The 13102-nt window shown below is 44.8% G+C and overlaps 2 protein-coding genes across 5 annotated transcripts in view; one reads left to right on the forward strand and one right to left on the reverse strand.

Annotated features, from left to right (window-relative positions):
• The window catches only part of LOC119172507 (uncharacterized), a 297206-nt gene that overhangs the window by 48927 nt on the left and 235177 nt on the right, over nucleotides 1–13102 (forward strand). The window lies entirely within an intron of this gene.
• LOC119171510 (uncharacterized) lies at nucleotides 517–10010 on the reverse strand. Of its 4 annotated transcripts, XR_012895044.1 has the most exons (5): nucleotides 7562–9999; nucleotides 5162–5219; nucleotides 1901–3742; nucleotides 1665–1727; nucleotides 517–1197 (listed from the first exon to the last, which is right to left on the reverse strand). XR_012895044.1 is itself a non-coding variant. In XM_075893948.1 (4 exons), exons 1-4 carry the CDS (start codon nucleotides 2457–2459, stop codon nucleotides 530–532), a joined length of 876 nt encoding a protein of 291 aa, XP_075750063.1. In that variant the 5' UTR covers nucleotides 2460–2769; the 3' UTR covers nucleotides 517–529. The 4 variants fall into 4 exon arrangements, 1 of the variants encoding a protein (XP_075750063.1); XR_012895045.1 differs by having other exon boundaries at nucleotides 517–1963; nucleotides 2378–3742; nucleotides 7562–10010; XR_012895043.1 differs by having other exon boundaries at nucleotides 1665–3742; nucleotides 7562–9995.

A 13102-nucleotide genomic window follows, 5' to 3' on the forward strand; every position in this document is an offset into this window, starting at 1 on the left:
CCCGAGTCTACATAGTCTTATGACTCCTGAGATTGTTCGCTGTGTAATTTTTCGTGATTCCAGTAGTAGTTTTACAGTGATGCCAAAATTAGTCACAAGGAGCCATTCTTGCATTAATTACACAGTACATTGCAATATTTATGATCAAAGTTTGGGGACTACCGGACACAATGCTCTTAATTAAAGCATTCAAGTCAAAACAAAAATTTGTCAGGGGTCCTTTAGGCATGGTGACTGCTGCTGTGAGAAATGGCTTCTTTGTCATGCAATTTGGTTATTGCTTGTGCATTAACATTTCATTTGCCTGATGAAAATTTGCATGGACAAACGTTCTGCATTTCTTAGTCTTTGTTCAGCTTTTCTTACCATCAAAACGGCGTGAAATTATAATGATCATTGCAACTTTGTCTTGTAAAAGGGCCCTGGAACCCTTATTTCACCTCAACAACAAACATTGTCAATCTGTTATCAATGCGCCTGCCAACGTGCACATGTGTACAATGCTTACAATAAACATGCTTTTCACATTTTATTCATTTTTCTTCAAGTTGAAAATTTCACGGAGAAGATTCATCTTTTCTTTGTGCATTTCTTCTCGTCGCTGTGTTTTAGCAAGTCGTCGCTCTTCCCTCTTGCTGTCTCTTTCAGCCTTTCGCTCTGCTCGCCGTTCATCTAACTCCTTCATTTTTTCAAAGAAGGTTTGCAGGTGGAGCTCGCGTGCTGAATTCGGGCGTTTTCTTTTTGAATCAGGAGTGTCGTCCTGCCCAACGGAGCTGGATGGAGAGTGTGACGTTGACGAGCTTGAACCAGCAAGTGGAACAGACTCGGTGGATGACTGTGGACATGTCTTTTTTGATACCACTCCACTTGCGTCGCGTACCACTTCTGGTTCCAAGCTGTCGTCCAGCCACTTGATTTTTTCAAGCTCGGCCTCGTAGGGGACTTCTTGTGGGGAACAGCCAGACGTATTATTTTTCCCAGCTGCCACATTTTTTCTTTTCAGTACGGTTTTGTACCGAGAGCAGCACTGCTCACCAGTTCTCATTACACCCAGTTTATTATTAATGTCTGTTGCAATTTTTTCAAACATGGCCTTTTTGTTGCGAAATTTTTTCAGAGGGCCAACTTGAGGGAAATATGAGGCGTAGAGGTCCAGCAGCAGCTTCGTCTCGCCACTCGTCCACTCACACCCTGCAGCTGAAATATGCATTATACACACATAAAATACATATAAACTGGCATTAATAGACTTTTTTGATACAGGGCACGAAGCTATATGCTCTCTGAGCCATAGAACACTTACTGTAAAGCATTAGTACTGTCACACTGTTTTGGCACAGCAAATATTGGGTGCTGTGGGGATCGCTTTGCATATCAGAACAGACAATCATGCAAATTCATAATATTACTATACATAACTTATTCACAGCATAATTTTCTTAGAGAGTAAATTTGAAAACACTGCATAATACATATGGGGCCTCTTCGTGCAGCTGACTATTCGTTGAATTCAATTTTATTATTTAAGCACCCAATATTGAGAAGCGTGAGCAAGAAGCCATTAAATGGTTTTGCGTAATTCGTGGTTTTTTTGAGAGGGTTTGCAATCTGCTGGACCTATCTTCATCCTAATGCCACTAGCATGTTTGTGTATGCATGCTTACCACGTGCAGGAGTCCCTGGCTGACAAGCCCGACTTGGTGACGCACCAGTAGACGCTGCAGAATCTGTGTTTGATAATTGAAAAGCATTGTAGTATGTTAATATGTGTTAATTTTAAGCAGGTACACAATTTTCTTCAAGTAGTCCTTACACGTTGCTCGTCAAGGCATTGTCCTCTACATATATAGACGACTGTATACAAAACTAGTTCTACAGAGACACATGTAGACCAATTTACCATTTCCTAAAAATGCGCCCTGTGTATGTGACAAAGCGTCGGTGGCGTCACACTGTGTAGCACCTTCAAATAGAGAAAAAGAAAAGACATTTGCGGGTTAACACCAAAAGAGTAGAGGTCAAGAATCACCAAGAAAACGTTACTTCTCTAGTAAATTTTTCATGCATGTATTCATGCGCGAATACAGAGATCGCCATGCATTTTTATTAAAGGTAATACAGCAGCTTGGTGAGCGCTGCGAAAATTCCGGCGCTTGTGATATTCTAAATAGTAGGACTGTAAGGTGTTGGGTAAGCAACTGCTCTGATTAAAAAAAAAAGCCTGCTCACAACATGCCGTATTTTTGCGAGCGCCGATTGCGGCCGTTACCACGTGTACCCGCATGCTTTACAATTATCTGACCAGTCTTCATGCGGAGCTATCAAAGTTAGCATTCCGTGCAGAGTTTATTATCAGCGTCAAGTACGTCGCACTTACCGTTCAGATCGTTGCCGCTGTTTCTGAAAACGCCCAGCAACAGCCGACGCACAGCCGGTGTCAATTCCGCGTGCTCGTCCATACTTGCTACACAACTGCTGTTCGCGACTGCGTTAAAGTGTTCTACAAAGCTTTAACTGCGTGGTCGAAATGCGCGCCCTGCAGTGGCGGCCAAAGTTGCCAAGGAAACGAAGAGAGCGGAAAAAGAAACTGTTTCCGGAACCGGTTTGCGTGACGTATGCATAATCAACTTCCGGGGCACCTCTCACGGAGCATTCTCGTGTTTCACTGGCAGAGGTGGCTTCGTGCGATCCGAGTGCTCGCTCCGGGATTTCGGCGGTCGCTCTGAATCTCCCAGTGAAAAACACCATAAGAACCACGGCACTTTCCAGAAAGAGTCACCCCATAATTTTTTTCTGATGCGAGTGCACAGTTGTTTGGAGTGAATTCATGTTTTCTGGTGGTTTTATTAAAATTACTGTGTGCATTCAGCCTTGATTTATCCTTGTTCGTCACATGTTTTGTTGATGAGCCTAGCTAGCATGAGTATTTTTTGTCACAGCAATTTTCTGGCACTTGGGCCTTGCAACAGCTATACCAGTTCCATTTTTTGGCCTTATTCCCTTTGAACTTCTTGCTTCAGTGCGTTCAGGGGGGCCACTGCACCTTCGGCAAAGCTTCTTTTCATATTCAAGCATTTAAGCACTTTTCCAGGTTTCTGACTCTTTTATTTCAGCAGTTTGTAATGTGGCCCATCTTTTGTCAAAAGCAAATGATTTCAAACGTGAGTCGAATTGAAGCTACCATTTTTCCGTGCAGATCAACCACCAGAGCAGTTACATTTTCAGATTGGGTCCTTGAAATCTTCTACAAATCTTCGTCACTTGCATTGTGAACGTGAAATTTATGACTGAATTCACAGCGTATTCACAATTACAGACGTCTTCAAGCAGTAGTGAATTTGAACTAGTTATCTTACTTTCACGAAGAGATTTTCTTCTGGCAATCACAGAACCTAATTCTTGTAAATTTCTTATGCTTCAGTGCCAATTATTGGTAAAAATAGGCACGATTTCTGCTATTCTGTTGTGTCATTTGCCCTGAAGCTCCAAATGCTCAACAAAAGATTGAAAGCTCTCGACTTCAGAGTTCAATTTACCTGATCTGCAGACAAGAGCAGGACTTTGCAGGAGAAACAAAAACGCTACTTGCTGAACTTTCGGATTCCTAGCTGGTCTTGTGGTTATGGCACAGGCGATGTGCATATGAAGCCACCACATCCTTGTGGGTATTGCCCAGCAGGCCCTGCGACACAGGTCCCACCCTGATTGCCAGATCAATTCTTTCACACTATCAGCAATGGCTCTGCAGTGAAAAGGCAAATATTTTATTGACCAGAAATGTTTCTTTATTTATAGGCAATATTATGACACACATAAGGCCATGTGCAGCTATCAATCTACCTATACTTTTTGGCAAAAAACGTCATACAAAAGCTTCCACCACGACGCTAACATCTCTTTCACTTTGCCTATAATTATTTGCTATTCCTCTTTTGTTTACTCATGCTAAATTTGATTCAGTTATGCTTTATTAAGCAAATGGGTTAGCTCATTTGGTGTATTTTTATTAGGTTTCTTTCATACACACTGTGACAAAAATATATATGAGACTCGGGTACAGAAAATTCGATTCATAATTGCAAGGCCGCATCAAATCTTCAATGGCGTTTGGAAAGCGGACATACAGTATCCATACAGCAAACCCGTTAGATGTCAACAAATATTTTTACATCCACTGTTAGTAAAATCTTGCTTAAATATTTTGTTCACCACACAGATAATCGGGAAGAATTTATTCAAGCCATGTCTTGCGGGTGCAGGCCATTTCAGGAAACCAATGATAAAAATATGAGAGTCTAACTTTTTCAAAATATCAAATAGTTTGACTACATTAATTGCTTTGCATTTCATAGTGGCAAAAACCTATACTTGATACACAAATTAAGTGAAAAAGACTAATATACCAATGCTTTTTTTTGCATTTATATTTTTTTATGTCCTAATATTATTGAGCTCTATTCAAGATGGGCCCAAACTAGGTTTCACCTGAATACTTGTTGCTAAGTGCCGAAGTCCTTGAAAGAAGAATGTCGAATAGCAGTTGAGGCAATAAATTGAATTCCATGAAGGTTCATAGGTGTTGAAACAACAAAGAAAAGATAGGTATAGATAACATAATCAAAGCTCAACAAAGTTGAGGGCATCGAGCCAGAGGTAGCAGCACAGCAGGGACTACTGCAGAAAATAATTTACCAAGTCTCCTGCTGCTTCTTCACCTGGTACAGTGATTTTGAATTGTTTGTAAGCTCTATACTGTGCCTAAAATATTTATTTGAAAAAGGAGAGCCACGAGGAAGCCAATCAAGGCTTTTGCAATGTTCACTTCGCAGCTGAATGCATTTTAATCATGCAATACTATCTTGGGCTCAGTGCACATTCACAATAACACGGTGTTGGAGAAAACATTGTACAGTATAGTTTGGAAAGATTTTCACCTAGTTTTTGAATGCTAGTGCTCACCTCTATATGCATGAGCTGTGCTCAAAATTTTCTTTCTGTACTTTATCATCACACAGTACGACAGGCTAACTTATTCACAAATCCTGCTGATTTCTCACACTTTTCTTATCACTGCCGCACTCACAACAACACATGATAGCCACAGCTTGAAATAAATGAAAAGAAACATCAGTAGGCACATGACAACTAATGCATACTTTACCACAAAAGGGAACAGCCATAGGTTAAGTGAACTTTGGCTATGAGTCTGCATCTTCTTTCTGAAAGGTGCGAAAGTTCAGTGCAATTATATTTTGTTGCAGCAATCAGTTGCATGCCAGCTAGTATTAAATGAATGTGACTTTAAAAAACATGACAAAATATGAATTATGACTGTAACAAACACATAACATGCAGAATTCAGCTGCAAGTGCTCACTGCACTGCTTAGGCTGCTATGATGAGCTCAGACGCTTATAAAGACGTTATTGAATGTAGCACCAGCCTAGTACAGCTTGCAACGTGTCTTAAACATACAGGCGTAAGCAAAAGTGTGCAGACAAAGAGTTGTGTGGCAGAATGCATCGACGTGCCATTTCTGCATACTGCCTGCTGCAGTGTGCGTGCCTGTCCAGTCGTAATCAGGTGGCCTCGTACAGCACTTTGTTTGACGAAGTTACGGCGCTCATAGCCAAAACGACCACTGAGTGTTGCTTTCTTTGCTCCTTCCAATCTATGCCGCTCTTTCACACAGCACCTTAGGCAGTGCCAATTGAAGTGCCGAGCGCGTAGCTCTTTTTTTTTACCAGTTAGCCTAAATAAGCATAGCTAGCACCATATAACCAATTGAAGCCAAGCATAAAAAATTAAATTTCCTCGGCCCAGCTTGCCCTTGTCACATTAATCCAAGTTAAACTTGCCTTGTTGCGCCAAACTGTAGTAAAAACTACTCAAGCATAGTGTAGCATAATATAACCTGTAAAAGCCAAGCATAAGCAGATTCAATTAATCTAATTTTAATTAGGCAAAGTCGTTTGCTGTTTTCGTGTTAATGCATGTAACGCTTAAATGAGCCGAGTGGGTCAAGTTAAGTATACCTAAACCGAATTAGGCATAATCAATACTGGTATCACTTCATTTAGCCGAGCATAATTAGCCTCGATAAGGCACACCTAAACAAGGTCTAATAATCTAAGTCGAGTTCCCCATGAGCCAGAGATGAAAAGCCCAGGAAGAGGCTGCTCGCAGCTCGAATCATCGTAGCTAAGAATCAGCCTCTCTTACCACATTGCTTTTAGAAGAAAAAAAAAAAACTGAACTTGAACTTGCGGAAAACATATTCTTTATGGTTAATTTTAATCAGATGAGTATTATTAAACGAACGCATTCTGAGTGATCGCATGCTACAGCAACTCATAAGTTTGCTCTGCATGAAAGAAATTTCGGGCCGAATGCTCCACGCCGTCGCTCGTTACACCGAGCGTTAGCAGCACCAAATAGCAAACTAAAGCAATGCGAGGTTTTTCATGATCTCAAGTGGCGTTACGAATACCCCACGGTGGCCTTGTCAACAAAACTGCACATTTGCATGGCACACGTTTTGTATGTATGGTCATTCCTAATTTTTCTTCCCCTCGACCGAAGTTATCAAGAGCACGCGCTTGCAACGCACATGCCGCATTCACACTTGAGAAGTAGGTGCCTAGCCAGAATTGAATTTTTTTTTTCGCGGGGGGAGGGGGGGCACTTTTCTAAAATGACCATTTTCAAGCTCTCCATGCCAACGACAAAAATTTGAGAGGAAATGGGGACCACGGGCCCGGTGTGCCACCCCCTGGCTACGCCCGAAACGAAAACACTAGAGCGGCCGAAAACCACGTCCGCACGCGTCGAAAATGTTCGCGTTTGTAATGGGACCTGGGAATAATGCGGCCGCCACTGCTTTCGCGAATTAATTCGAGTTTGCCTGCTTTCTGCGCGCTATGTTCCATAACGAATTCCACTTTGCACGCAAAGTACTGTAAAGACACAGCCAGCACTTTTTGAATCTTTGTTTGGGGAGACATACGCCTACAAAAACGGCGCGAGAGAATGCACCGGCAGCCTCGGCGCCGGATTCAACCGGCTGCGCACAAAAACGAGACGCGTTTGGGCATGCAGACTCGCTGCTGCTGCACCGTCTACTTCAAGTGTTCTCGGCAATCGTAATGCAAACCAGGCTCTCAATTAACGCGTCCTCGTTGAGGCCGTTCAGCTTCGCCGAGCTGCACTAGTTGTCAATTAGAGCCTTTGCAAGCCACTGCCGACGCTTTCGCCGCCATGTTGCATTTGACGCCGGCTATTCAGATCACGTGGTTTTTAGCTAGGCGGCCGTGGATCGAAAGGAGGGTCCGCTTTTGCGTGACGGGAAAATCGGACCGATTTCTTTGTTCCGGCTTCGCGGCGTAGGTTTACGGCGGCTTAGGCGGCGAAGCGAGTGAATTCGCGGCGAGTTTTGCCGCTTTCGCTTCGGAGAGAATAAATGTCGAATTTGAACCCAGGGCGAGCCTTCTACCAACTGATGGGTTGCGCAGCGCGCACACATACGAACAAATAACGCACAAAGCTCATTCGGATTTACTTACCATGTGCCCTCCGCTTGAAAATTTGACAACACCGACGACTTAGTCCCGGCCGCCGCTGGCTGCCTCGACGAACAGAAGGTAGAGGCACAGAACGGGGTAGTACCGAAGCGACGCACTTTCCCGCGCTCCGAAGTGCACAAGATGGCATAGTCCGGACAACTTTCTCCTCCGCGCGTGCGTTTCGTTTTTGATACGCCGGGTCGTAAGGCGTGGTTTATGAACTTTTTTAAGAGCGTCGGCGCGGTGCGGGCTATTTCAAACTTGCCTACTGAAATAACTCTTGCGACGTTGACGCTGAGGCTTATAACGATCCTTCTCGCTTGTTTGTTCTTGTCGAAATGGGCGTATTTATATACAGCCTTCTTACCCACGCCATTTTTTTTTTCGTTTTATTTTTCAGTCACTTCCATTTCAGACTGGTTTAACTCTCATACTTTACCAGTTTTGATGATCATGGTAAAACAATGGTTTCAGCCCATTTCACCTCCTTTCATGGGAGTTCGTATTTCGAAATGAGTGGAAAAAGCGCACATAACATGCTTAAAACGCCCTTATGGGCTTATTTTAGTTTACAGTGCTCGATTTCACTGGTGATAATGGTCCCCAAAAAAGACAGCTTCTATCGGCTGTGTGTGGACTACCGCCGGCTGAACGAGGTCACGAGGAAGGATGCCAATCATATGCCTAAAGTTGACTCATTCGTGGCCACTCTAGGCGGCACCTGCTGTTCCAGCACCTTGGATGAAAGCCGTGGCTACCTGCGGGTTAGAATTGAGCCGGCTGGCGTGGAAAAAACTGCGTTCACCTCTCAGAGATCGTCTGTACGAGTTTACACGCATGTTCTTTGCCTGTTCTATAGCTGCTGCTTCGTTCCAGAGACTAATGAACCACGTTCTCTTGGTCACTAGTTGATCATTCACGATGGCGTTTCTCAAAGATATTGTTATTTGTCGAACATTCTAGGAGCCCTTCCACTACTTCGAGAATGTCCTTGGTAGGTTACGTAAAGCCTGGTTGACTCTAAAACCGAAGAAAGCTCAAAGAGCTGAGACTCGCACCTCTCTATTTGGCGTTACCATCGAGAATAGTCGCGTTCTGCCGGACGAGGAGAAGGTACCCGATGCCGGTGAACATTCAGGGCCTGGGTCGCTTTTTTGGCATGATGAACTGCTACAGACCGTTCATCCCAAACTGCCTGGACCTGCAAGTGCCATTGACCGCAGTGTTGAAAAGTCGGCACTTTAGAGTGGGTGCCCAGAGCAAGAACAAGCATTTAGGGTGCTAACCGAAGCTCTAGTGGCCGCATCCCAACTGAAGCTGCCTTACCTCAACATAGACTGCGTTGTCCAAGCCGACACGAGTGACTTGGGTCTCGTGGTGGTGCGCGTTCCGGAGCACGACAGCATCCCCAAGCCCGCCGCCTTTGCGAGGCGTTCCCTAAACGCCGCCGAGTGCAATAACAGCGTCAATAAAAGGGAGTTCTCGTTATAGTTTTTGCTCTGCGGAAGTTCGACTGCTACGTCGATGGCGCGTGCCAGTCCTGGTGGAAACTGACCACATAGCACTGACCTGACTTAAGCACTTGCGCGAGCTCTCGGGCCGCTTCACGCGCTCAACGTTGACCTTGCAGCGGTACCACTTTGCAGTGCGTTACCAAAAAGGGAGTTCCGTGTCGTGGCTTACCCCTTGTCGTGATCCCTCATTTTGTCGTTTTACACCGGTGTCCGCCCCTCTGGAAAGCAATCACACCTAGCAGACTCCGATGCATCTGGCTCCAATGGGTGTAACGGCGTGAACACCGAAGGTGAAGTCACTTTAGAGCCGACAGCATCGGTTGAAGACGCATACCTAGTAAATGCGGTGACGGCGATTGATTGATATGTGGGGCTTAACGTCCCGAAACCACCATATGATTATGAGAGACGCCGTAGTGGAGGGCTCCGTAAATTTTGACCACCTGGGGTTCTTTAACGTGCGCCCAAATCTGAGCACACGGGCCTACAACGTTTCCGCCTCCATCGGAAACGCAGCCGCCGCAGCCGGGATTTGATCCCGCGACCTGCGGGTCAGCAGCCGAGTACCTTAGCCACTGGACCACCGCGGCGGGGCAATGCGGTGACGTCGTACGGTGTCATCTTCAGCAGAGAGGACCTGCTCAAGGCACGACATAACGATCCGTAATATCAGCAAATTGTTGACGGGCTGAAAGAGCTGCGCTCCCAATATGAGGGGTGTGGTAAGCCGCTGGGCGCAATCAGACAGCTAGTATTGGTGTCTGTGCCGAGTGCCGTACACAGGCTGGTATTGCTGCGGGCACATTCGATTTGTAGTTGCTACATGCTGATGGGGTTCTGCGCTACGTGCCGTCTGAAAAAGCTCCCCATAAGTTTTTCAAGAGGGTGATACCCTGCAGTCTAAGAGAAGCAAATTAACCTTCGGCCTTTTCATAACTCGCGATTGGCTGGGCATGCGACTGGCCTTGAGACTTTTCAAAAGCTGGGCCGCTCTGCTACCTGGCTCAGCATGAAGCGCGATGCCCTTCACTATGCCCGCTCATGCTGTGTGTGCCAATGAGTGAAGCATCACGGAGACATGCACCCTATCGACAGCCAAGAAACCTGGTGAGTCGTGGCCTGTGACATTAGGAGACCCTTCCCAAGAAGCCGGAGAGGCCACGTTTTTCTCCTGACCGTCACAGATCACTTCACTTAGTGGGTCGAGCTGTTTTGTCTTCGGAAGTTGATGCAACGTGCAATCTCGGACAAGCTGACTGAGGTCAATACCCACTTAGGCTTTCCGGCGGAGTTATTCACGGACAATTTGTCCTATTTCATGTCCAATGAGTTTATGGATGCAAGTGCTGCTTTCGACATCAAAACCGCAATACAACCACGTATTACCCTTTGGCCAACCCAGCTGGATGGATAAACTTGAAACTCAAGCCCTTGCTGACAGCCTTTGCAAAGCAGCACATGGATTGAAATGCTTGTGTTAAAGAAATAGGCTTCTCCTTCGGGGCTATGGGGAACCATTCGACCAGTACACGTCCGCTTTCAATAAAGGACCTGGATATGAGCCAGAGGCATCAATGTAGATTTGGCGATGCAGTTGTGTACGAGTATGCAATGAACGCTCGTGGAAATCTGCGCGTTTCTTCGTTCCACTCTTTCCTTCGTTAGACCATAGAGAAATAAAAAAAAGGTTAAGAGTGGACACTCCCGTAGACCCCAGCGGCGCAATCGACCCCAGCACACCTGGTGGTTGGTTAGAGCAAGTGGCGTGCGCTTCCTGTTTCGGTTTCATTGGCGCAAATTTTGAATTACTTTGCATAAACGACGTTTGGCTATGACGAAAGTTCATGATTTCAGACCACTTTTCATCGCCCAAATGGATAGTTTTCGTAGGTAGTTTTGATTTAGCGATTCCCTGTTTTGTTTTGTTCAGTGATTCGTGCGAACTGGTCGTGACGTAATTTTTATTTCGATTAAGTTATAATAAAAAGAGATGCAGGTAATGATAATTCACTACGGTTTTATTCATCGCGCTTGTGTTTTTCTTTTGGAACAAGTGATCAATGTATACATCAGTCAAAGAGACAGAGTATCCGCAATGTTTTATTCAAAGGCAAGGTAGAATCTGACAATATAAAAAGCACAATATGACAAAGGTAGACAACAAATGCATCTAAACTTACAAATAAATTGTAACAAATATTGTAACAAATACAGGGAGAACACAGACAACGCACACATCGCTAGAGTTGGCAGAAGCCGAGAAGCTGGTGAAGTATGACACACCGGGCCAGTGGGTAAGTAATGATCTATGGCAAAAGCACAGCGCACAATGCTGATGAAGAAGGAAGAAGTGACATACACAGCTATGAAGTCGCGAATCACGCCTGGGGTTAACCGAAATAATGCATAGAAAAAAAGAGCGCACAGAAACCGCACGACACAATATAGCACAAAGGCAAAGGTGCAGTGTGCTGGCTGTGCTTAAGAACAGCTAGCCCAAAATGAAAAAAGCAGACTTGATGCCTGCTTGTCCTCAGAAAGGTGGGGTTTTGCAGCTTGCTCACTACGTGAAAGACAAACTTTATGCTACAACACTGGCAGGTCTTGTGGCTCTTCTTATGCGTCGCCTGCATCAAAAACTTAAGATCCCAAGTGATTTGCGTCTGGGTGTTGCTGTGACGCTTGCGAGCTAAAATAGATTGTAGTCATCACTTATCCAGAATTTTGGACCTTAATTGGTGCTACGAGAGCGGTATTACATGGCTAATAAATAGCAGAAGGAAACCCCTTTGGCTCATTATTCTTCACAAAGGCTCTACATCGTACGTTATCACTCACAAGCTATATAAAAATAAAATGGCAGCGTCAGCAGCCCCATCAAACGCTACAAGTTTGGGTATTATTTTGAAAATTTTGATGGGCGAGATGAGGAGGTTGATGAGAAGCTAAAATACGAAAAGCGTGATAACGTGAACCATACCCACTTCATACTGTGTTCCTTACCCGCTCGAAGACATTTCAACAAGTGGTTTCGTTATCGATATATTACTTGAGCTGGAGAGATAAAGCATACACAGTGTCCAAGCGACCCAGAGTAAAGTGTACAGTTCGCCCGCATTTGCTACAAAAATACAGACAGGATACCCAACATTCTTTTTAAAGTTATGCAAATCACTTCGAGCGAATACACAGTGGCCCTACTCCTCATAGCGGGTAACCAAAACAATGTATGCAACGAAGGAGTGGTTAGTCCAGTTGAACTGAATATAAGCTTATAAGACCATAATGAAGTCTGCTGTAACGAAGGAATAACATAACAAAGCTATTGCAGGATTCGGCTCAACTCGAATACTTTAGTGTAAACCCACAGCTAATTGCTAACGTTTGAACTTGTCAAGCTGTATGCGTGAGATTGAAGACTGGAACCTAACCGTATTTAAGTTTCGGTTCACAAAACGCACATGCCAACATAAACGAACCCGGCAAAACATTTTTAGAAACTTCGCGCGACACCCAGCAGAGCAGAAATGAAAATCGCCAACACTTGACAGATGGTGATACAAAACATCGCACACTTTCAGGTGATGTGCAGTGGCCTCAATCATGGCAAGAAAGTGAGATTCGAGTTGTTGTACGTATGCAAAAGTTGCTTCTGATGGCACAGTGAGATTCGCAGAAAGATTGCTGGGGTCGTGGTACGCTTTGAGCATTGTGAAATACTGGTGGGTACCCTTAAGCGTCTCACTGTCGTCTTTCAGTAACTGTGGGCAACTGCAACCGTCACATGCATTCCGAAGGAAGTGTTTGATGAGAAAACCAGCTACATATTATGCAGCAAAGTCATCGATATTATGCGAGTTAATGCTGGTCGCAAGTTCAGAGAGATCGTCTAGAGCGGGAAAGTCGTCAGGCTGTGGCTGTGCACACTCCTCATTATCCACAAGAGATGCACTGGTGAGGGAGAATGGCGAGATCTGCTCCTGGAGGAGGTCACATTCATCATCGTCGACATTTCCGTATTCTGACA

This window comes from Rhipicephalus microplus, chromosome 4 (assembly GCF_043290135.1).
Source record: "Rhipicephalus microplus isolate Deutch F79 chromosome 4, USDA_Rmic, whole genome shotgun sequence".
Taxonomy (NCBI): domain Eukaryota; kingdom Metazoa; phylum Arthropoda; class Arachnida; order Ixodida; family Ixodidae; genus Rhipicephalus; species Rhipicephalus microplus.